This window comes from Scyliorhinus torazame, chromosome 3 (assembly GCF_047496885.1).
Source record: "Scyliorhinus torazame isolate Kashiwa2021f chromosome 3, sScyTor2.1, whole genome shotgun sequence".
NCBI classification, from domain to species: Eukaryota; Metazoa; Chordata; class Chondrichthyes; order Carcharhiniformes; family Scyliorhinidae; genus Scyliorhinus; species Scyliorhinus torazame.
The window spans coordinates 114,639,026-114,664,810 of record NC_092709.1 but is presented as its reverse complement, the minus strand read 5'-3'; the positions used below and the strand labels follow the sequence as shown (position 1 = coordinate 114,664,810).

Genomic DNA, 25,785 nt, shown 5'->3' with positions numbered 1-25,785 from the left:
GCTCCACACTGAGAACGAATCAAACACTCGCTCCACACTGAGACCGTATCAAACACTCGCTCCACACTGAGACCGTATCAAACACTCGCTCCACACTGAGACCGTATCAAACACTCGCTCTACACTGAGAACAAATCAAACACTCGTTCCACACTGAGACGCTATCAAACACTCGCTCGACACTGAGACCCGATCAAACACTCTCTCTACAGTGAGACTGCAGCATACACCTTCACTGCCATATCAAACACTCGCTCTACACTGAGACCGTATCAACCACTTGCTCTACACTGAGACTGCAGCAAACACTCGCTCTACACTGAGGCCATATCAAACACTCGCTCTACACTGAGACCGTACCAATCACTTGCTCTACACTGAGACTGCAGTAAACACTCGCTCTACACTGAGGCCATATCAAACACTCGCTCTACACTGAGACCGTATCAAACACTCGCTCTACACTGAGACCGTATCAATCACTTGCTCTACACTGAGACTGCAGCAAACACTCGCTCTACACTGAGACCCTATCAAACACTCGCTCTATACTGAGACTGCAGCATCCACTCGCTCTACACCGGGACCGTATTAAACAATCTCTCTACACTGACAACCAATCAAACACTCACTCGACAGTGAGACTGCAGCTTACACTCTCTCCACACTGAGTCCCTATCAAACACTCTCTCTACACTGAGGCCCGATCATACACTCTCTCTACACTGAGACCCTATCAAACACTCGCTCGACACTGAGACCGAATCAAACACTCGCACTATACTGAGACTGCAGGAAACAATCGCTCGACATGGGGAGGATATCAAACAATAGCTTTACACTGAGACCGTATTAAACATTCACTCTGCACTGAGACCCTATCAAACACTTGCTCTACATTGAAACTGTATCGAACACTCACTCTACACAGAGACTGTATCAATCACTTGCTCTACACTGAGACCGTATCAAACACTTCCTCTGCACTGACACAGCAGCATACACTCTCTCAACACTGAGACGCTATCAAACACTCGCTCGACACTGAGACCCTATCAAACACTCTCTCTACACTGACAACCGATCAAACACTCACTCTACAGTGAGACTGCAGCATACTCTCTCACTGCACTGGGACCGCAGCATACACTCTCACTGCACTGAGACCGCAGCATACACACTCACTGCACTGAGACCGCAGCATACACTCTCACTGCACTGAGACCATGTCAAACACTCGCTCTACCCTGAGAACGTATCAAACACTCGCTCCACACTGAGTCTGGATCAAACGCTCGCTCTACACTGAGACCGTCTCAAACACTATCTCTACACTGCGTCTGCAGCATACACTCTCTCTACACTAAGACCCTATCAAATACTCGCTCTCCACTGAGACCGTATCAAACACTGGCTCTACATTGAGATCGTATCAAACACTCGCTCTAGGCTGAGACAGTACTAACTCTCGTTCTACACTGAGACCGTATCAAACTCTTGCTCTTCACTGAGACCATATCAAACACTTGCTCGACACTGAGACAGTATCAAACACTAGCTCTATGCTGAGACCGTATCTAACACTCACTCTACACTGAGACCGCATCAAACACTCGCTCCCCACTGAGACCATATCGAACATTCGCTCTACACTGAGATTGTATCACACATGAGCTCTACACTGAGACAGTATCAAACACTCGCTCTACACTGAGATCCTATCAAACACTCGCTCTACACTGAGACTGCAGCATCCACTCTCTCTACACTGAGACCCTATCAAACACTCGCTCTACACTGAGACCGTATCAAACATTCGCTGCACTGAGACCCTATCAAACACTCGCTCTACACTGAGACGATATCAAACACTCGCACTACACTGAGAGCATATCAAACACTCGCTCTACACTGAGGCCCTATCAAACTCTCAATCTACACTGAGTCCGTATCAAACATTCGCTCTACACTGAGACCGTATCAAACACTCGCTCTACACTGAGACCGCAGCATCCACTCTCTCTACACTGAGATCGTATCAAACACTCGCTCTACACTGAGACCGCAGCATCCACTCTCTCTACACTGAGGCCCTATCAAACACTCGCTTCACACTGAGACTGCAGCATCCACTCTCTCTACACTGAGACCCTATCAAACACTCGCTCTACACTGAGACCGTAGCAAACATTCGCTGCACTGAGACCCTATCAAACACTCGCTCTACACTGAGACTGCAGCATCCACTCTCTCTACACTGAGACCCTATCAAACACTCGCTCTACACTGAGACTGCAGCATCCACTCTCTCTACACTGAGACCCTATCAAACACTCGCTCTACACTGAGACCCTATCAAACATTCGCTGCACTGAGACCCTATCAAACACTCGCTCTACACTGAGACTGCAGCATCCACTCTCTCTACACTGAGACCCTATCAAACACTCGCTCTACACTGAGACTGCAGCATCCACTCTCTCTACACTGAGACCATATCAAACACTCGCTCTACACTGAGACGATATCAAATACTCACTCTCAGCTGAGACCGTATCAAACACTCTCTCTACACTGAGACTGTATCAAACACTCGCTCTACTCTGAGACCATATCAATCACTTGCTCTACACTGAGAACGTATCAAACACTCCCTCAGCACTGAGACCGCAGCATACACTCTCTCAGCTCTGAGACGCTATCAAACACTCGCTCGACACTGAGACCCTATCAAACACTCTCTCTACACTGACAACCGATCAAACACTCACTCTACAGTGAGACTGCAGCATACACTCTCACTGCACTGAGACCGCAGCATACACACTCACTGCACTGAGACCATATCAAACACTCGCTCTACACTAAGACCATATCAAACAATCGCTCTGCACTGAGATTGCAGCATACAGTCTCTCCACACTGAGATCCTATCAACCACTCGCTCTACACTGAGACCCAATCAAACACTCTCTACACTGAGACCCTCACAAACACTCTCTCTAGTCTGCGACTGCAACACACACTCGCTCTACCCTGAGACCGTATCAAACATTTGCTCGACACTGAGACCGTATCAAACACTCGCTCTACACTGAGAACGTATCAAACACTCGCTCTACACTGAGACCGTATCAAACACTCGCTCTACACTGAGTCTGTATCAAACGCTCGCTCTACACTGAGACCGTCTCAAACACTATCTCTACACTGCGTCCGCAGCATACACTCTCTCTACACTAAGACCCTATCAAACACTCGCTCTACACTGACAACCGATCAAACACTCACTCTACAGTGAGATTGTATCAAACACTCGCTCTAGGCTGAGACAGTACTAACTCTCGTTCTACACTGAGACCGTATCAAACACTTGCTCTTTACTGAGACCATATCAAACACTTGCTCTACACTGAGACAGTATCAAACACTAGCTCTATGCTGAGACCGTATCTAACACTCACGCTACACTGAGACCGTATCAAACACTCGCTCCCCACTGAGACCATATCAAACATTCGCTCTACACTGAGATTGTATCACACATGAGCTCTACACTGAGACAGTATCAAACACTCGCTCTACACTGAGACCCTATCAAACACTCGCTCTACACTGAGACTGCAGCATCCACTCTCTCTACACTGAGACCCTATCAAACACTCGCTCTACACTGAGACTGCAGCATCCACTCTCTCTACACTGAGACCCTATCAAACACTCGCTCTACACTGAGACCGTATCAAACATTCGCTGCACTGAGACCCTATCAAACACTCGCTCTACACTGAGACGATATCAAACACTCGCTCTACACTGAGGCCCTATCAAACTCTCAATCTACACTGAGTCCGTATCAAACATTCGCTCTCCACTGAGACCGTATCAAATACTCACTCTAAGCTGAGACCGTATCAAACACTCGCTCTACACTGAGACTGTATCAAACACTCGCTCTACACAGACCATATTGTCATGGGAGTGTCTCTTTAAGAAATATTTTTGTCTTATCACATGGCTTCAGTGATCGCATTGTGTGGGTGGAGCTGGGCTGTGGCTCTGCGAGTTGGTTTTACTTTCTCTTTATGTTTGAACTGGTTTTGTTCTGCACAGGTTGAAAGAAGGTTTTTCTCCATCTGCATTTTAAAAATTGTTTCTTTACGGCTTGATAACTTGAAAAGAAATAACTGTTTTCTGGAAGAAATTCAAACCTGTTGTTTTGGAAAGGAAACAGGAGCGTCCATACCAGGTCCTCAGTGCTGGGACACACCTTTGAAAAGGGTTTTCTGGTTTATGGGATCCTGTTATTAAATTGGAACAGCTAACGGGGGAAATTATTAAGGGTTATACATAGAGTACTGTAGCTGTGTGGGGTATTTATGTTGGTAGTTGATGAAAATGCTTAATGTGTGTTTATAAAAATGTTAACTAAATTTGTCGAATAAACTTTGTTTTTGATTTAAACTGCTTAAGGCCACTGTTGAATATCATCTGAAAGGCAGGTCCTTGTGCTCATCATAACCAAAATCAATAAACAGTTGTAGGTCAGGGAACTCCATGATATACCTTGACGTTTTTTAAACCCTGGCCCATAACAATATCAAACACTCTCTACACTGAAACCGTATCACACACTCGCTCTGCACTGAGACTGCAGCGTACACTCTCTCTACACAGCGACAGCAGCATACACTCTCTCTACAGTGAGACCCTATCAAACACTCGCTCTGCACTGAGACCGTATCAAACACTTGCTCTATACTGAGACCCTCTCATAAAACTCTCTACACTGCGACAGCAGCATACACTCTCTCTACAGTGAGACCCTATCAAACACTCGCTCTGCACTGAGACCATATCAAACACTCGCTCTACACTGAGACCATATCAAACACTCGCTCTACATTGAGACCATATCAAACACTCGCTCTACACTGACACCGTATGAAACACTCGCTCTACACTGAGACCACAGAAAACACTCGTTCCACACTGAGTCCGTATCAAACGTCCAAAGACATGCAGATTAGGTCGATTGGCCATGCTAAATTGCCCTCAGTGTCCAAAAAGTTTAGGAGGGGTTGTTGGGTTATGGGGATAGGGTGGAAGTGAGGGCTTAAGTGAGTCGGTGCAGACGCGATGGGCCGAATTGCCTCCTTCTGCACGTGTGTTCTATGTATACACTCGGTCTACACTGAGGCTCTATCAAACACTCGCTCTAGACTGAGTCCGTATTAAACACTCGATCTACACTGAGACCGTATCAAACACTCGCTCTACACTGAGACCACAGAAAACACTCGCTCGACACTGAAATCATATCAAACACTCGCTCACACAGATTGTATAATCATTCTCATTTTTAATAAATAAATTTAGAGTACCCAATTCTTTTTTCCAATTTAAAGGCAATTTAGCGTGGCCAATCTACCTGCCCTACACATCTTTGAGCTGTAGTGGTGAGACCCACGCAGTGAAGGGGAGAATGTGCAAACTCCACACGACTAGCAACCCGGAGGGGAGATCGAACCCTAGTCCTCGGCACCTAGAAGGAGCAGTGTTAACACTGTGCCATCGTGCCGCCCCATATAATAATTCTCATAATAGGACTTCATGGATATTTACACACATACAGAGATGGTATTAAACACACTGTCAACTGGTGGAACTATTGAATGCACATACTGAAGTTATTGAAAGAAAAATCATGCAGAGCAATTAGCATGCCCCACATTTGTACTTCTAGAAACATAGAATCATAGAATCCCTATGGTGCAGAAGGAGGCCATTCGGCCCATCAGGTCTGCACTGACCCTTCGAATGAGCTACCTATTTGGACTCCCCCTTCCACCCCGCCCTATCCCTGTAACCCCATAGCCAGGAACTTCAAATGTATATGATTTATGGTTATTCACTTTGTCTCACGGAATTATAGAATCCCTATAGTGCAGAAGGAGGCCATTTGTCCCATCGAGTCTGCATCTACCCTCCGAAAAAGCACCCTACCTAGATCCATTCCCCCACCCTATGCCTGTACCCCACCTAACCTGCACATCTTTGGCAACTAAGGGCAAATTTAGCACGGTCAATCATTCTATCCTGCACATTTTTGGACTGTAGGAGGAAAACCAGAGCACCGGGAAGAAGTCCATGCAGGCATGGGGAGAACGTGTAAACTCCAAACAGACGAGGCCGGAATCGGACCAGAGTCCCTGGCGCTGTGGGTCAACAGTGCTAACCACCGTGCCACCATGCTGTCTCCTATTACACTTGTTTCTGAACATTTGCCCTTGCACTTCCATAAATTTACACTTTTGTCTTCATTGTAGAATCTATCACTGTTTTTTTCTAATTGACTTGTCAGGAGATTCATTTCAGTAACGCAAACAGCGAACCTGTAGCCATCTGGGATGGCCACGTCCTGATTACAAAATGGACACCCGCAAAGAATGCAGGGAGAATTGGACAATGCTAAGAAACAAGCTCTGTCTGTTGGTTAGAACCTTAAACGCTCAGACAGGACAAAAACTACCCAACGATCTCCATACTAATGAGATATCTCCAGGGACAAAAGGGAAACATTTAGATACGCAATGTTAGGACAGACTCCCCGGTGCCAGAAGAAGCTAAGACAAAGCAGACTGACAGTCACCAGGACACATCCAGCGATCAGGCAGCCACCCCTCTATTGGAGGAAAATCGATGCAACTGAATGAGAAAGACCCAATTAGTTCAGGCCAAATTCAAGGCCCGCCCAAAAGGGCGCAAAGCCCTTTTCAGTATAAGAGGTATCACCCAAGGGAGAATCTTCGTCTTTTGGCTTTGGCTCTCACCGAAGAGAGAGACCTGCCTAGCAGCTGCATCAGACCAAGTAAGTCCCAAGTCAACGCAAGCTACGAGATAGACGCTCCTAGTTGCTACCCTGTAAACAGCTTAACCCAGCAGCCTCAGAACTGAGCAACGGCCATTGTTCCTCTGACTGAGTGAGCGTTCAAAGCTAAGTAATAGTGTTAGTTTAATTCGTAGAGTTTATGCATGAGTAGATTTGACTGTGTGTAAATAAATGAGCATTGCTTTTGAACTTACTAACTGGTGTATCGAGTCATTGATCAGTATTCGGTTCTGAACCTTGTGGCGGTGTCGAAAGATACCTGACGACTCTTGAGCAAACGTGTTTAAACAGAGCCAAATTAAGAACCAACCAAAAGTTAGCACCTGCCACTCCTTCATCTAATTCCCTGATGATCCAACTATGATTTGAAATGTTACTTCCGAGGAGACGACAAGGTGGCACAGTGGTTAGCACTGCTGCCTCACAGCTCCAGGATCCCGGGTTCAATTCCGGCCTCAGGTGACTGTCTGTGTGGAGTTTGCACTTTCTCCCTGTGTCTGCGTAGGTTTCCCCCGGGTGCTCCGGTTTCTTCCCACAGTCCAAAGATGTTCAGATTAGGTGGATTGGCCATGCTAAATTGCCCCTTCATTTCCAAAAGGTTAGGTGGGGTTACTGGATTACGAGGACAGGGTGCAGGCATAGTGTGCTCTTTCCAAGGGCCGCTGCAGACCCAATGGGCCGAATGGCCTCCTTCTGCACTGTAAATTCTATGAGACGGATAGCCTTAAATGTCATACAAGAGTGACATGCAAGTTAGCCTCTGAATGAAGAATTCAGTGTTCTGGACATGCTGAGAAGTTATTTTCAAACAAACTAGTTATCTCCATAACATTTAAATCAAATCTGGCCTACATGCAATTCTTACCATCACCGGGATCAATGATCTCAACTGTTGCAACTTCTGGGAACTCCAAAGCAGCCATGACAGGGTCTGATAGAATAATCTGGAATGTTTCGGAAGTCTCATATTCTTTGTCAGCAAGTATCTTTACTCTCCAGGTAGCAGTCGACTGGCCTGGGTTGAACTGGACCTGTTTTTGGGACTTCCCTTTGAAATCTTTATCCTTTTCTGCATTGCCGTCCTTGGTGGCAATACCTGGAAGAAAAGAAGGAAATTACACCGATGCTGTTCTTTATTATATGGCTCTGATTTCATTACAATTTTAGCTTTTATATCCTGAAGAAGTCAAGTTCTAAAACATAAGCATTTACATAGAACATAGAACATACAGTGCAGAAGGAGGCCGTTCAGCCCATCGAGTCTGCATCAACACACTTAAGCCCTCACTTCCATCCTATCCCCGTAACCCAATAACCCCTCCTAACCTTTTTGGTCATTAAGGGCAATTTATCATGGCCAATCCACCTAACCTGCAAGTCTTTGGACTGTGGGAGGAAACCGGAGCACCCAGAGGAAACCCACACAGACACGGGGAGAACATGGAGACTCCGCACAGTGACCCAGGGGAATCGAACCTGGGACCCTGGCTCAGTGAAGCTCCTATCCACTTGTGCTGCCGTGCTGCCCCATTTGAACTTGTCACGATGTTTATAATCACCACGAAACAAAGGTGGGTGACCCATTCCACCAAACTCCTCCCCAGGTACAACAACATAATTTAAGGACACTCTCTGCCTCCTCACCTTCAATCCTCAGCCTCTAGCCAATCCACCTGAGTATTACCATGCTGTGCACTGTGTGCCCATTTGTGTGAATGTGGAGAACAGGGTAGTGACTATTTATATTGTTTAGAGATGTTTGCTTTGCTAGGTGCACATGCTCCTAGTGATATAAACTGTTGGCTTGGTAATTCAGGAAGAAAATGAGAAGGTGTTATCTAAAACCACTTGAGGCTGGATTCTTCCATCCCGCCTGACGCAAGATCGGCACGGGCAGGACGCGGACCATGTAAAGATCCATTGGCATCAGGCGGGAATTTCCGGTTGCCGGGCGGGCACGACTGGAGACTCTCGCCCTTGGTTAAAGAAGGCGCACTAGAAAACACGCACAATTTACCTGAGTTGGCTCAAACAGAAACACACCTTGTGTTTGTTATCACTGTAATATTAATAATAACCACATAATAATTATTACATATAATAATAATATTATAGTGTAATATAATATATAATACATATTAAAATTATTATTCATGAACGCCCGCCTTCTCAACCTTGACCCTCGCCTGAGGTGTGGTGACCTCAAGTTAAACCACCACCAGTCAACTCTCCCCCTCAAAAGGGGAAAGCATCGATGGTCATCTGGGACTATGGCGACTTTATCTTTTTTTAAATATTAATAAGTACCACTCCCATACAATCTCATACAACCTACAGCCTACAATCTTGTTTCAAATGGATATAAGTTTGAACCGAGGAATCTGTGGAGAGAACTGATCGGCCACCTGGTAGTTTTGAGGGTAGAAATAGTTGATCTAAAAGTGTCTTAAATTCTATCACTGGACCCAAATAACATTCCAGTGACACTATCCATAGCAGGCAAGTTTTATCCATTTGAATTAGGGGTGAAGATGGTGTTGGGGGAGGTGGCTGACGGCTTTCAAATGGAATGAAAATCAGCTGGGTTCAATAGTGGGCAGGTGATTCAATCCAGCAGATTACCATTCATTTAGTGAAGACAAATATTTGGACCACTACCTTTTGTAGAGTCGTACTCCAGTATTCAATGTGATTGTGTGTTCACTATCATATTTAAAGCTCTGCCAAAATGATTAAGGCAAAATAAACTTGGATTTGAAAACAATTTTCCAGCCATAATCTTGATTTGTCAGGATAATTTGGGATAATTTCTCTTTAAAACCCAACTGTTTCTTTCATAGATCTGCTGGTCCATGGCATCTTTGTGGTTCGATTTAAAGGGTGTAAAATAAATTTGAGCTTCAGTTAAAATAACATTGTTACATTTACAGTTACCAACTATCATCCAGTTATAAACGGAAGCAAGAACATTACAGAAATAATCTTTCCTGGGTGGCACGTGGCACAGTGGTTAGCATTGCTGCCTACGGCGCTGAGGACCTGGGTTCGAATCCCGGCCCTGGGTCAGAATCCCGGCCCTGGGTCACTGTCGGTGTGGAGTTTGCACATTCTCCCCCAGTCTGCGGGGATTTCACCCCCACAGCCCAAAGATGTGCAAGTTAGGTGGATTGGCCAAGCTAAATTGCCCCTTAATTGGAAAACAAATAATTGGGTACTCTAAAAAATTGTGGTTTTTTTTTTAATAATCTTTCCCGACGGGAGACCATCTGATAATGGAGTTGAAAAAGTCCAATGTTTTAAAGTTAAAAAGCCTTTCCTTCCATCCTTCATCCTGGTAATTCTGTTTTATTTTCTCTGGCAGCCGACATATTACAAAATGTGCAGTGGCCAAATATGAGCACTAATGTTTTTCTTTGGGGAATGTTCTTAAAGTGCAATTAAATTCTTTCTTCATACAAAGAAATATCAGAATGACTAATTGGGCACTCACAGTGGGAGGCAAAGTGGTGGTAGCTATTGAGTGAGCTTTCCAGTACAAACATTTATATCTTGTTTTGAATTGTAACACTATCCTGCTATTGTTGTATGTTTTGGACCAGTCACATATCCCAGGTGGAATGGCAACAATTTATGAGGTTTCTGCTGTGAAGCAGCAGTGATATGGGGCGTCATTCTCCGACCCCCCAGCGGGTCGGAGAATGGCCGTTGGCCGCCGTGAATCCCGCCCCCGCCGGTTGCCTGAGTCTCCGGTACCAGATATTCGGCGGGGGCGGGAATCGGGCCGCGCCGGTTGGCGGGCTCCCCCGCTCGATTCTCCGGCCCGGATGGGCCGAAGCCCCGCCGAGAAATTGACTGTCCCGCCGGCGTAAATTAAAGTACCTATTTACCGGCGGGACAAGGCGGCGCGGGCGGGCTCCGGGGTCCTGGGGGGGGTGCGGGGTGATCTGACCCCAGGGGGTGCCCCCACGGTGGCCTGACCCGCGATCGGGGCCCACCGATCCGCGGGCGGGCCTGTGCCGTGGGGGCACTCTTTCCCTTCCGCCTCCGCAACGGTCTCCACCATGGCGGAGGCGGAAGAGACTCTCCCCACTGCGCATGTGCGGGAAACTGTCAGCAGCCGCTGACGCTCCCGCACATGCGCCGCCCCGAATGTCATTTCCGCGCCAGCTGGCGGGGCAACAAACGCCGTTTCCGCCAGCTGGCGGGGCGGAAATCCCTCCGGCGCTGGCCTAGCCCCTCAATGTTGGGGCTCGTCCCCCAAAGATGCGGAGCATTCCGCACCTTTGGGGCGGCGCAATGCCCATCTGATTGGCGCCGTTTTGGGCGCCAGTCGGCAGACATCGCGCCGTTTGGGGAGAATTTCGCCCATGGTAATGAATAGAAAGTGGAATGGTTACTTTCTTTTTAATGTGACTTTGTGGCTTACCAATGAAAGATGTTTCTCCCAAGTATCCTCTTCGTTTCAGTGTCACTTCTAGAAAGCGGGAGTCCTCATCCACCAGGTAATATTCTCTCTCCAAGGAAATCCAAGCCCAGTTCAGACGGAATGGGTGATTCTTCAGTTTGTTCCCTCCTGTGGTGGTGAGTTGAAAAAGAAGAGAAAGCAGACTTCAGGCAATCATACTGGAAGACAGGCACATACATGCACATGCTGCACATTCTGCAGCAGCAGTCAATCTAGCAACACACAGTAGTATCTTTCACAAGCAGGATAAACTACAAGCAGGGTCGCAACATCATTGATTTCATGCTCAAACATCCTTTTTTTAAATAATTATCTCAGCATCTACTTTGCGGACAGCTCACTGAGTCGTTTCTCTGCACGTTGATTGGAGTGCTGTGATATTTCACCGCACTGTCTGAAGGTGCACATTTCTATTGCAACAGAACAACTTGCGCATATAAAACACTTTTTGTGTCAACAAAACATCTTACGCTGTTTTGCAGTGGTGTAAGGCAAGAAAATGAAGAAGGTGTTAGATGGGGTAATCAAAAGCTTGGTCAAAGAAGTGAATTTTAAGGAGGATCTTAAAAGAGGAGAGGTTGGAGAATCATAGAATTTACAGTGCAGAAGGAGGCCATTCGGCCCAACGAGTCTGCACCGGCTCTTGGAAAGAGCACCCTACCCAAGCCCACACCTCCACCCCATCTCCGTAACCCAGCAACCCCATCTAACCTAAGGGCAATTTAGCATGGCTAAACCACCTAACCTGCACATCTTTGGACTGTGGGAGGACGGAGCACCCGGATGAAACCCACACAGACATGGGGAGAACGTGCAGACTCCGCAGGCAGTGAACTAAGCTGGGAATCGAACCTGGGACCCTGGCGCTGTGAAGCCATACTGCTAACCACTGTGGTACCGTGCTGCCACAAGAAATACTATTGGAAGGAACGGACACAAGATACAGGACAGGACTAGTGTAATTGAATCTGGACTATAAAAGTAGTTATGGTAAATAAGAGATACGTTTTAACCTAGTGTTAAGAACAATGTAACTTAATTTGTATTTATATCTGTGTGTTAAGAAAGGTGCAACATGATTTCAGTTTCATTTAGCTTTTTTTGTAAGTTTGGTGCCAGAAAGCCTGGTGGGCCTCCTGGCAAAAAAGTCGGTTTTCTGGATTTGGTTATCTACATGCATTTTAATAAGGTTTTACAACCCTTGAAATGAAGAGATGGGTTACAAGGTGATTTAGGGAAACAGCACCAAGTAGAAAAAAATGTGCTGTTGCACAGTGATAGGGGCCCAGTGACACACAGGCACAGGAAGTTCAGGGTGTGTATGTCAGAGTGAAGATAGGAGTTCTGAGCTCTCTGATAGAAAAAAATACAGCAAGGTACTGGGGACTGTTTTGGGACTGATTTTAGGGAACTCATATGTTTGCTCTGCTATTGAAGTAATAGTAAATTTAGTGTGTGGTCTTGGGTGTCTGAGAGATATCAGTTGGGGGAAAAGCATCACGTGAATGCTCAAATCTGTGGGAAGAAACCCGTTTGACACTAGGCCAGCCCAAGCAAGAAGCCTTGGTGTTAAGATAATGATAAATCTTCACTGGTTTTGTATGTCTGTAAGTGTATTTCTGGGATAAAAGGAATGGTGTGCATTTCAATAATTTTCTTGCATTAGTATTGAGATTTTTCCAACCTTTTTGTCTGGTTTTCTTTCCCCCTTGTTTACTAAATGTTTTACTTTTTATGTCAAATGTTCATCAGGAAACTCCTGTGAATGTGTTCAGTGCCTTTCCAGCATAGTTTCTAAACAAAAATAAAGTTAGGCTCTATCAAGCCAGGTTTCACTTTCTGATTTGTCTCATCCAGTATTAACTTCAGCTGGAATTGTCGCACTAGCATACATCCAATAATTGTGCAAAAAAACAGCAGATCCTGCTTGGTTGAATGAAAATAGCCTCTGGTGATATTTGATACGGAATACCATCAGAGAATGAGTTAGCAGATATACTTTGAAATAATAACTATATTAGAGCAGATTCTCCAGTCAGTCTTTGTGAAGGACCCCACTCAATTCATTGACATCTGTTTCTTATGAAAATGAAATGAAAATCGCTTGTCACAAGTAGGCTTCAAATGAAGTTACTGTGAAAAGCCCCTAGTCGCCACATTCCAGTGCCTGTTCGGGGAGTCTGGTACGGGAATTGAACCGTGCTGCTTGCCTGCCTTGGTCTGCTTTCAAAGCCAGCGATTTAGCCCTGTGCTAAACCAGCCCCTAGTAGGCTTCAATGAAGTTACTGTGAAAAGTCTCTAGTCGCCACATTCCGGCGCCTGTTCGGGGAGGCCGGTATGGGAATTGAACCCGCGCTGCTGGCATTGTTCTGCATTCAAGTCAGCTATTTAGCCCACTGTGCTAAACCAGCCCCATGTGCCAAACTATACTGTGCCAAAATGTTCTGTTTCTATTTCAAGTTAACTACTGCCAGATCATCTTTTGTGATATCAATTGCCTTTATAGTGACATAAAAGCAAAATGCTGTGGATGCTGGAGAAATTGAAATAACAACAAAGGGCTGGAAAAACTCAGCAGGTCTGGCAGCATCTGTGGAGAGAGAAACGGAGTTCACATCTCAAGTCCAATAGGACTCTTCTTCAAAACAAACTACCATTATAGTATTCCTAGCAGATGATGGATCTTTCCCCCCTTTCGCTCATCTCCCTTTCCTCCTGTCTATACCCATTCTATGCTTTCTAGTATTTATATTATTGTCTCCTCTGTGCTTTTGAATAATCATTGGTACAGAAGAAAAACAATTGAAGAATTTGTTCTTTGATACCATAACATCCAGACATTTGTTTCACAAGTAAAAGATCGTTCTTCATAGATTATTGATTGCAGCTAGTATAATTAAGGAAGAGCCTCTATTTATGCTGGACCTTCAACATTCGTTCCAAAGAGGAAGGAGGCGTATCATGATCTGGAGAATTAGGTGAATCAAGTGTCAGTAACGGAACATTTAGGGGTCAGTGATCGTACTATGCTCAGGTTTAGATTGCCTATGTAAAAGGACAAAAGCAAATTCAAAGTAAAATTAATTTATTGTGGAAGTCGGATTTCAAAGAGATGAAGATGGATCTACCTCTGGTAAATTGAAATCATAATTGGCCAGCAACATTGTAACTGAACAATAGGCTGCTGACGAATGTGATATAAAATAGTTACTTTAGAGTTACTAGTTAATGTAATGTAGAAATAAGCCACTTTGATTTTTGCAGTTAGGGACAAAGGAATTTGAGACCGCATGGAAAAAGCAGGAAGAGGTGTGTCTATGAGGGTGATGCTTCATTGATAGGGGCCAGAGAAAGGGATTGGAAGTGAGCCAATCAGAATAGATCGAACAGGTCAGGAGGGACATAGGCTGACCTATGTCCGTCGAGTATGTGAAACTTGATACCATTTGAACTGATTTTGCAGAGATCCCTTTGTCTGTTAGTTCAGTCGTTTTCTGGAATGAAAGAGGCTGGATGTCTCTTACATTTCTGTAAGATGATTAAGCTTGCAAGCTAAATAAATAACTTCTGTTTACGTGCGAATCCGTCTCAACTTTTATTGAGGCCAGACTGACAGAGAAAGAAATTTGGAGATCAACATTTGGTGCCGAAAACCGGGATTTCTCTGGGCGATCCTGTTCCAACTGCGAAATCAGAATTAGACTGATTATGAACAGGAGGACGGGAACAAAGGGCCCTCAATGTAGAAATGGAAAACGACCAGCATTGATTGTTCCCCTCTTCTTATCGTCTGATTAGTCTGGTCACTCGCGGTTGGCACAGAAAGACCGCCTCGACGAAATCACAGGTCAGTCTGGGGATTAGCACTTTAATTGATGGGATTTCATATTGTTGTTTCGGCTTGGGTTAGGGTTTTGGGCTGATGGGACTTTAAATAATAAAGGTTCAGTCTATTATCGGGGTTCAGAGGCTGATGTGACTTTAAATAATAAAGGTTCAGTCTATTATCGGGGTTCAGAGGCTGATGTGACTTTAAATAATAAAGGTTCAGTCTATTATCGGGGTTCAGAGGCTGATGTGACTTAAATAATAAAGGTTCAGTCTATTATTAGGGTTCAGAGGCTGATGGGACTTTAAATAATAAAGGTTCAGTCTATTATATGGGTTCAGGGGCTGATGGGACTTCAATAGATGGGGGTTCAGTCCAGTATAACTGTTTTTAAATCTGAAGATGGTTCAACTCTATGTGTGAGTGTTTTAAATATATAGTTGATTAAGCTAAAATTGTCTCCTTGGACTGTAAAGTTCCGAGGTCTAGTTGAGATTGTGAGGTTGAAGCAGAAGTCTCTCAAAGGGTTAACAGCAGCAGGCGGAGTTGAAAACAGACAGTGCTTCTCACTCAGGCCTTGAGATAACAGTCTGCAGTGTAATCGGATACCTTTCCTTTGAGTCAGTGAACACCAGCAAAGTTACGTTTTGAATTAATTAAAGGAAACCAGTGGGTTTCTCCACCTCTTTGATAAAAGTTATTATTTTCGAAAGCAATTGATTGAAATTGCCAGAATCTTAAATTTTACTTACTTGAAATAAGGTTTATCTCATTTTATCTGGAGATTAATAGAAACTTAAAGAAGATCATGGACACCATTTTAAAAAGTGTCAATCTGAAGATGATAATTGATTTTGCTAATACTTATGATAGTTGATTTTGCTAATACTTATGTGTATGTAACAGAAAAAAAAACTTGTTAAAAGAAAAAATTGTTAAGATAAAGAAATAATTAAGTTGTAAATGTTATACAAGTTTGTGTTAAGCAAATTGTAAATTTAGTTCTGAGTTGAGATCAGAGCTAAGCTTGCAAGTTGCAGTAATTCAATTTGAATTTTCAAACATTTTTAAGTTTAAAAAAAAAAGAGAGCAAATAGAGAAAAGAAGGACACAGATCTTGAATGCGTTGAATAGCACATTTCAAAGGCCCATAAATCTTTCTGTTATCTTAGACCTAAAACCTAGGAAGATTGATGAGCCATAGGAATGTCTGGGGCGTTTTAATGAAATCTACCGGGGGCAGTCAGGCGATTTGCTGTATCAAAATGGTCAGAATTCCCCTCAATACTGTGCTATGTTAATGCATTGCCTACCACCTTCTGTGGTTACTGCTGTGAAATGTAATAACATGAATTGGACAGAGAACGACCCTTCCCAGATGGCAAGGGCAGTCAGATTTTACTGGAAGGAGGGTGTAGGCCAAGAAGGAGGCTCAGTTACAAAGGTTAAGACTGAGTATGTAATGAAAAAGGATGATCTGCGATCCCAACAAGCGGCAGAAATGGTAGTTTACCAGCAGGAGCTCCAATATAGTGACTTTGGGTGGGTGGATCAGCGAAGAGGAGGATGAGACAACAGTGCTATATTTCTATCACCCCCCAGTGGTGGACGTTAGACATTGAACAGCCACTATCACTGCATCACGTTACCCTGGCCTATGACAGAACTGGACGAAACAGGGAGTTGGAGGACAAATACTGGCCATTACTTGAGGCCGAATGGCCAGTCAAGGTTACAGCCACAGTCACGGGAAAAGAAGGTACAGCCGATTTTGTTACAATATCACCACATTTATGGCCACAGTCAGCTTCGGTAAGCCCTCATATTACACGTCAGGTCCATGACCAGTACCATGCCAGGGATATGGGGCGAATGGTCAGCATCTTACCGCAGCTCGTCAGAATAGGTATGAGATATACCTTTTGAACAATCCACGTCTGACATTTAAATACTGTACCACTATCAATCCAGCCTGTTTTCTTAGTGGTCCCCCTGTCCATGAAGACGCACCTGGCCACGACTGTTTAGCCTTGATTCAGGAAACTACCACAATAAGGGGCGATTTGAGTGACATTTCGTCAGAACAACCTGACATGATTATGTGTGGTCAAATATCCCACCGGGGTTTAGTTAATGACCTACTGCAGGCCCTCCTTCTGCCAGCGCAGATTTCCGTTATTAAATGTGCTGCCCACACGAATGGTACAACCCCAGTTGACGTTGGTAATGAACGAGCAGATTGTGCAGCGCGCACAGCCGCACAAATTCAGCAAGTGATGGTGCCTAAAATGTTAAGTCAGACTAAACGATCTACTATGAATGTGTCTGCTTCTGACAAGCCAATGCCAACCATCCAAGACGTCATAAGGTTACAGGAGGACGCTCCTGAGAGTGATAAACAAATGTGGAAACGGTTAGGTTGTACATATGATTCTGTTTCCTCTTTATGGACCACGCCTGCACATCAGACTTGTATGTCTGATGTACTGGCTTTATGGGTCATCGAATGTGTACACTTTGCAACTCATTGTGGGGCTCGGGGGACTAGTGATTTGTTGCTGGACACTTGGTGGCACCCTAAAATGCAGGGGTTGGCCCAAAGTATCAGTAATCGGTGTTTGATTTGTCAGCAATATAACACCGGAAAAGGTATCCCTTGTGGGAAGGGGCAAACCCCGTTGCCCAGTGGTCCCTTTGAGACGCTCCAAATGGATTACATTGAGTTGGAAAGGTGTCAATGTTATAAATATGTTTTGGTCATTGTGGATGTGTTCAGCAGATGGGTTGAGGCGTATCCGACTATCTATAGTAAAGCTGCTACTGTGGTTAAAGTCTTGATGAGGGAAATCATTCCCCGGTACGGTATACCAGCTCAGTTAAGTTCTGATAATGGGCCTCATTTTATTGGACAAATTAACAAGGAGTTTTGCTCCCAGTGGGGCATACGCCAGCAGTTACACTGTGCTTACAGACCACAGGCAGCCGGGGTGGTTGAAAGACACAATCAGACCCTCAAAACTAAATTGGCTAAATTAAGAGCAGACACGGGACTGACATGGCTTAAGTTGCTCCCCGTTGCCCTCTTCCAGCTGCGGGTTACACCTGCGGGACCGGCCCGGCTCTCTCCCGCCGAGATTCTCTATGGCAGGCCTCTTAGAACTCCCTGGAGCCTGCAGGTTCCCAGACGGGTTCAGTTTCATCAGATGACTGAGGAAATGACCACCTATGTTCTAGCCCTTACGCAAGTGCTCAAGGAACTCCATGGCCAAGTCCGCGCGGCTCACGAGCCATTGCCCAGTACCTAGCTCACTTTCAGTCCAGCCCGGTAGTTATGTAATGGTCAAAAATTGGACTAGGAAGGGGTCGGAGCCGCGATGGGACGGGCCCTTCCAAGTTCTCCTTACCACCCCCACAGCAGTTAAAGTGGAGGGGCGAAGTGCTTGGGTCCACCTACATCACTGTAAATTGAGCCCATCTCCACTACTGTAAAAGGTCGGATACTAACCTGCCTCCCTTCTCCAGTGCTATTTTACAGGTGTGGAGCATGATGGAGTGGCTACGCATCGTCTGTCTGATATTTGGCCTCACTTCGCTTGGCGTGTTATTGGCGATGGACATGGAAAAGGGGAATATTATGTATCTGTGTAGCCCCAACCAATCTACAAGGATACATCACCTATGCACAGGTGATGTTCTTCACTGCCCCCATATACGAGGACATGGTATCGACTCATGGAAGGTCATCAAAGTTAAGGAGAATGCGGGAGTCATGAAGCAGCTGCACCGGCCCCGGCGATGGGAAGGGAACATTATATGGACATTGCCTTGTTTTTGGAATACATGTAAATTTGATTTTGGATGTGTTAAAAGTGGTACAATAAAGGTAACATCAGGCTGTCAGAAGAGTGTAGGAAGAGACCATGAGAAAGAGAAAGGGACTAGAGAGAGGACGGGGCGTGTGAGAAGGGAAGTACAGCTAGAACGTAGGTTACCGGGAGATGCACTTAAGTTAATTAAAGGCCAAACTGAGGAAAACCCGGGTAGTATGAATCTCTTCTACCAGATTTACCACCGTCTGTATGGCCAGGGACGGGTTGTCTGCTACCCAAACCCCGCAGCGGTGTCTAGGTTATTTTCTGTTTCACCGCTTTGGGGCACTCCCCAAACGGTGGTTCATTGTCAGCGTTCCGAGCCATTGCCCGAGCAAGTCACTCTTCCTTACGATCCGGATTCAGCACCACCGGCTATTTGCCTTCCCCTCCCTCGGGATAATTCCCATTCACAGTACGATAGGCTGCGACGGTGGAGGGCGTACATACCTAGCCACTTCACTCCCAATAGGGATTCCCGGTCGTACGAGAATTGCTTCAGCAGTGAAGGATATGGCTGTTTGCTGGTAGAGGTGGACACAAAGATAACATGTCTGTTTCCCACCTGTACGGACAGGAGGTGCCATATCACCCAGGCGTCTGGCCAATGCGTTTGTTATAGCACCACTTGCGTTCCATTGAACGCTGGCCTCCAGCTCCTTTGTGGCTGGGCGAATGTCTCTCATATCACTGTTGGGAATAGGGCTTTCTGCATTGCTGGGCGGCCCGAATGGGCATTTCAAAATTGGATAAATTGGGCTACTGGGAGGTCCTTACGCAACCGGTATGCTCTTGACTATCTTCTGGCCCGTGAGGGTGGGGTATGCGCCATAGTACAGGGCAAGTGTATTATGGGGATTCAGGACTTGACTGCTAACATTACTAAATTTATGGATCGCATACGGGATCACTTGGACGGGATGCAGGATCCTGACTCTTGGGGTAACTGGGGATTTGGAGGATGGAAGGACTGGTTGATAAATATGGCCATGTATCTAGTGGTAGCTATTGGCTGCATCTTTGTGGGCCTGGCCATCCTTAAATGTGTGATGGGTAGAATGCTGGGTGCACTGGATCAGATCATCGCCCCAATCACCGAGAAAAAAATTTAACTGTTAAAATCCATGAGGGTGAAGCAGATGAAGGGGGGCTAAGACAGGAATTGGAAAAGCAGCGACGAATCTTTTTAGATGAGGAACCGTAGCTATAGATTGGATAGTTCGGTTATCATGGAATGATAAAAGGAGGGAATGACGAATGTGATATAAAATAGTTACTTTAGAGTTACTAGTTAATGTAATGTAGAAATAAGCCACTTTGATTTTTGCAGTTAGGGACAAAGGAATTTGAGACCGCATGGAAAAAGCAGGAAGAGGTGTGTCTATGAGGGTGATGCTTCATTGATAGGGGCCAGAGAAAGGGATTGGAAGTGAGCCAATCAGAATAGATCGAACAGGTCAGGAGGGACATAGGCTGACCTATGTCCGTCGAGTATGTGAAACTTGATACCATTTGAACTGATTTTGCAGAGATCCCTTTGTCTGTTAGTTCAGTCGTTTTCTGGAATGAAAGAGGCTGGATGTCTCTTACATTTCTGTAAGATGATTAAGCTTGCAAGCTAAATAAATAACTTCTGTTTACGTGCGAATCCGTCTCAACTTTTATTGAGGCCAGACTGACAGAGAAAGAAATTTGGAGATCAACACTGCCTTTAAAGGGGAGTTATTTTAAGGGACAGTTGAGGTACATTCCCATCTGAAGAAAGATAGGACAACTAAAGCCAGAGCTCCCTGGATGACCAGTGATGAAGAGTATGATGAAGTAAAAAGTATGTGCATGTGACAGATGTTTGGTTGATAATACAATTGTTAACTAGGCTGAATATAAAATGTTCAGAGGGGAAGTGGAAAAAGAAATCGGAGAAGCAAAGAGAGATCATGATTAGAGATTGGCAGCCAACATAAAAGAGAATCCAAAAATCTGCTGTAGGCACATAAAGAATAAAACAGTCATAAGAGGATAGGTGGACTGATTGGGAACCTAAAAGGGGATCTATGCATTGTAGCCGTGGCATGGCTAATATACTAAATTACTACTTTGCATCTGCCTTTATTGAAGAAGAAGATGCTGCCACAGTCATAACGAAAGAGGAGGTAGTTGGTCCCTGGATGGGATAAAAATTAATAAAGGTGTTAGAAAATCTACCTATGCACTGCTGCCTACGGCGCTGAGGACCCGGGTTCGATCACGGCCCGGGTCACTGTCTGTGTGGAGTTTGTACATTCTCCCCGTGTCTGTGTGGGTTTCACCCCCACAACCCAAAAGGTTGATTGGCCACACTAAATTGTCCCTTAATTGGAAAAGAAAATAATTGGGTACTCAAAATTTTGTTTTTAAAGAAATTAAAAATAGAAAAACTACCTCTGCTTAAAAGTTGATAAATCAAAAGCATCCACGGATACTGAGGGGTGTAAGGGTGGAATTTGCATGGCATTGGCCATAATCTTCTAATCCTCCCTCAATATATGGGTGGTACCAGAGGACTGGAGAATTGCAAATGTTACACCCTTATTCAAGAAAGGATAAGCCCAGTAATTGTAGGTGATAGGAAATATCTTAACAACAGTAATTCAGGGCACAAATAACAGTCACTTAGACAAAGGTCAATTATTTGGAGAAAGCCAGCATGGATTTGTTAAGGGCAAATTGTGCATATCTACCTTGGCTCAGGTTTTTAATGAGACAACTGAAAGGCGTGATTAGGGTAATGTGGTTGATCTGGTGTATACAGACTTTCAAAAGGAATTGAATAGTGTCATATGACAAGCTTGTCAGCAAAGTTAAAGCTCATGGGATAAGATAGACAGTGGCAGCGTGGGTAAGAAGTGACTGCGGGATAGTAGTGGTGAATGGTTGTTTTTCAGACTGGGGATGGTACATAGTGGGGTTCCCCAGGGGTCTGTGATAAGACTCCTGTTTTTCTTGCTGTATATTAATGACCGAGATTTGTATATACAGGACACAATTTCAAATTTTGCGTACGTTATGAAACTTGGAAGTAAGGTGAACTGCGAGAAGAATAATGATAGATTTCAAGAAATCATAGTCAAGCTGGTGAAATGGGTGGTGCACAGATAATTTTTTTAAAGGGGCAATTTAGCATGGCCAATCCACCTACCCTGTACACCTTTGGGTTGTGGGGGTGAGAAACACACAGACACGGGGAAAATGTGCAAACTCCATACGGACAGTGACCCGGGGCCGGTTTATGAACCCGGGTCCTCGGGCGCCATGAGGCAGCAGTGTGTCACCGTGCCACCCATGCACAGATACATTTTAATGCAGAGAAGTGTGAAGTATTTACTTCACAGAAGGAATGAGGAAAGGCATTATGAAATAAAGTGTACAATTCCAAAGGGTGTGCAGAAGCAGAGGAACCTGGAAATATGTGTGCACAAATCGTTGAAAGTAGAAGGAAAGGTTGAGAAAATGGTTAAAAAGGCAGATGGAATCTTGGGCTTTATAAATAGAAGCATGAGTGCAAAAGTAAGGAAGTCAGAGTGAACCTTTATAAAATACTTGTTCGAGGGCAGCACGGTGGCGCAGTGGGTTAGCACTGTAGCCTCAAGGCGCTGAGGTCCCAGGTTTGATCCCGGCTCTGGGTCACTGTCTGTGTGGAGTTTGCACATTCTCCCAGTGTTTGCGTGGGTTTCATCCGCACAACCCAAAAATCTGCAGGGTAGGTGGATTGGCCACGTTAAATTGCTCCTTAATTGGAAAAAAATGAATTGGGTACTTGAAATTTTTTTTAAAATACTTGTTCAGCCTCAAAAGGAGAATTGTGCCTACATCCAGGTATCACACTTTAAGAAGGATTTGAAGACATCAGAGAAGATGTCGTTGATGCTAAAACTTTTAATATATTCAAGAGGCGGCTAGATATAGCACTTGGGGAGAATGGGATCAAAGGCTATGGGGAGAAAGCAGGATTAGGCTATTGAGTTGGATGATCAGCTGTGATTGTGATGAATGGCGGAGCAGGCTCGAAGGGCCAAAAGGCCTCCTCCTGCTCATTTCTTCTATGTATCTATGAGAATCGATTTGCACGAATGATTTTAGGGATGAGGGATTCGAGTAACCTGGGTAGATTGGAGTGTTGGGATTGTTCTTCTTTGAGAAGAGAAGGGTGAGAGGTGATTTGATAGAGGTATTCAAAATAACAAGGGGCCTTTACAAGTTAAGAGAACTAAAGCCACCATAGTCCCAGGTGACCATAGGCTGCTTTCCCCTTTGAGGAGGAGAGCTAACTGGTAGTGATTAAACCTGAGGTTCACCACATCTGAGGTGAGGGGCAAAGTTGAGAAGGCGGGACCTTCCTGAATAACCTCAGCCAGAATGGGAATTGGACCCATACTGTTGGACTCTCTCTGCATCATGAACCAGCTGTCCAGCCAACTGAGCTAAACCGGCCCCACAGGATAAGTAGAGAAGCTCATTGACGGAAGGGTGAAAAAATAGAGGACATAAATTAAGGCGAATAGCAAAGAACCAATGCAGGCATGAGCAGAAACAATTTTATGCAGTGAGTAGTTAAGATCAGGAATACACTGCCTGAGATTTAATTGTAGCTTTCAAAAGGTAACTGTATAATTATCTGAAGAGAAAGATTTTGTGGGGTTACAGGCAGAAGGCACGGGAGTTGGCAATAAGTTTTTCTTACAGAGAGCCAGTATTGACACGATAGGCCAAATGGTCTCCTTTAAAGCTGTAAGCATTCTATGATTCTATGTCTCAAGTGCTTTATAGTCAATTCATTAATTCTGAAATACAATTATTGATTGTTATTCAGTGGCCAACCTACACACTGGTCCCACAAACGTCACCAAAGCAAATGATCAGTTAATCTGGTTTTGGTGGTGTTGATTAAAGTATAAATGGGACACCAGGAATACACCCCCATGCTTCTTCGTAGTGGGGTGGAATCATTTATGTCCAACAAAAGAGAGGAGGGTTAACATCTCATCAGAAAGACAGCACCTCTGAGAATGCAGCGTTCTCAGTACTGCATTGAAATAACAGCCGAGATCATGCGTACAAGTTCTAGATTCGGACATAAACCCACAGGTATTGCCTCAGAAATGATCATTTTCTCCATACAGAGAAAGGAATGACCCCACCCCCGACCCCACTCTGGCGTGTTTCCCAGCGGCAGAGGCGGCTCGCCATTGGCAGCCAGCAGGATCTTCCCATCCTGCTGATCTCTATAATGCTTTGCGTGGCTTGCCCAATCCCACCACTGGGGAACACACTACAGGTGTCGTCTTCAGCGGGACTGGAGAATCACGCTAGTGGGGATGGCAGGAAAGTCCCACCCTGAGTTGAGGCTGACACTTATTCTACTGATCCTGTCATAACATTTTGTCTGCCTATTTGGATTGTTACTGACAATCTTATTGGACTGTTTGACGTTGTCCAAGCTAACATCCCTTTTTCAACATCATCACCACCAAATCCAGATTGTCATTCATTTCATTACTGTTTTGGAATCTTGCTGTGCACTGATTGACTACTGCCTCCGTCTACATAACTGTGCGTGCATTTCAAAGTAATTCACAGTATTTCAGGCATTTCTGAAAGAAGAAGGGCGGGATTCTTTAACCCCCCGCCGGGCTGGAGAATCGCCGGGAGCGGCATGAATCCCGTCCCCGCCGGCTGCCGAATTCTCCAGCGTCGGGGTTTTGGCGGGGGCGGGAATCGCACCGCGCCGGTCGGCGCCCCCCCCCCCGGCGATTCTCCGGCCCGCGATGGGCCGAGCAGCCGCCTGTTTTAGGCCGGTCCCGCTGGTGTAAATTAGACCTGGTGCTTGCCGGCGGGACCTGGGTCTGCGGGCGGCCTCCGGGGTCCTCGGGGGGGGGGTGGTGTGGGATCTGGCCCCGCGGGGTGCGCCCACAGTGGCCTGGCCCGCGATCGGGGCCCACCAATCCGCGGGCGGGCCTGTGCCGTGGGGGCACTCTTTCCCTCCGCACCGGCTGCTGTGGATCTCCGCCATGGCCGTTGTGAAGACGAACCCCCCTGTGCATGTGCTGGGATGACGCCAGCACACGCTGGCGCTCCCGCGCATGCGCCAACACGCGCCTGCCGGCGGAGGCCCTTCGGCGCCGGTTGGCATGGCGCCAAGCCCCTTCCGCGCTGATTGGCGCGGCGCCAACCCCGCCGCCGCCGGCCTAGCCCCTGAAGCTGCGGATGATTCCGCATCTTCCAGACCACTCCTCGGCTCTGGGACCGCCCGCCCCGCCGAACTTGGGGAGAATCCCGCCCATTTATTTGAACCATCCAAGCATCTAGAACCTTTATACTAAGAATGTTTACATATTTATTGAATGCAGTGTTATTTATCCAATGCCTTGAAATCATGCCATGAAGGGCAGAGTTTGCACATTCTCCCCGTGTTTGCGTGGGTTTCGCTCCCACAACCCAAAGATGTGCAGGGTAGGTGGATTGGCCACGCTAAATTGTCCCTTAATTGGAAAAAATAATTGGGTACTCTTAAATAAATAAATAATTTTTTTTAAAAAGAAATCATGCCATGCGACATCAGCAATAAACAATGTCAACACATTCGCATTGAATTCTTCTGTCCATAATTTTAACAAAGATGTTAAAATGTTTACAATATAATCAGGAGCTCTTTTCAATAAAATCTCAATAACCAGCTCTATTTTGACATTTT

General features: G+C 45.4%; 1 protein-coding gene across 1 annotated transcript in view; it reads right to left on the bottom strand.

Moving 5' to 3' along the window:
- frem3 (Fras1 related extracellular matrix 3) overlaps positions 1 to 25,785 on the bottom strand; it is a 305,423-nt gene that overhangs the window by 150,442 nt on the left and 129,196 nt on the right. The window contains exons 3-4 of the mRNA XM_072496140.1: positions 11,319 to 11,465; positions 7,758 to 7,988 (exon numbers count right to left, since the gene is read on the bottom strand). Of these exons, the coding sequence (XP_072352241.1) occupies positions 7,758 to 7,988; positions 11,319 to 11,465 (378 nt within the window). The remainder of the gene's footprint in view (positions 1 to 7,757; positions 7,989 to 11,318; positions 11,466 to 25,785) is intronic.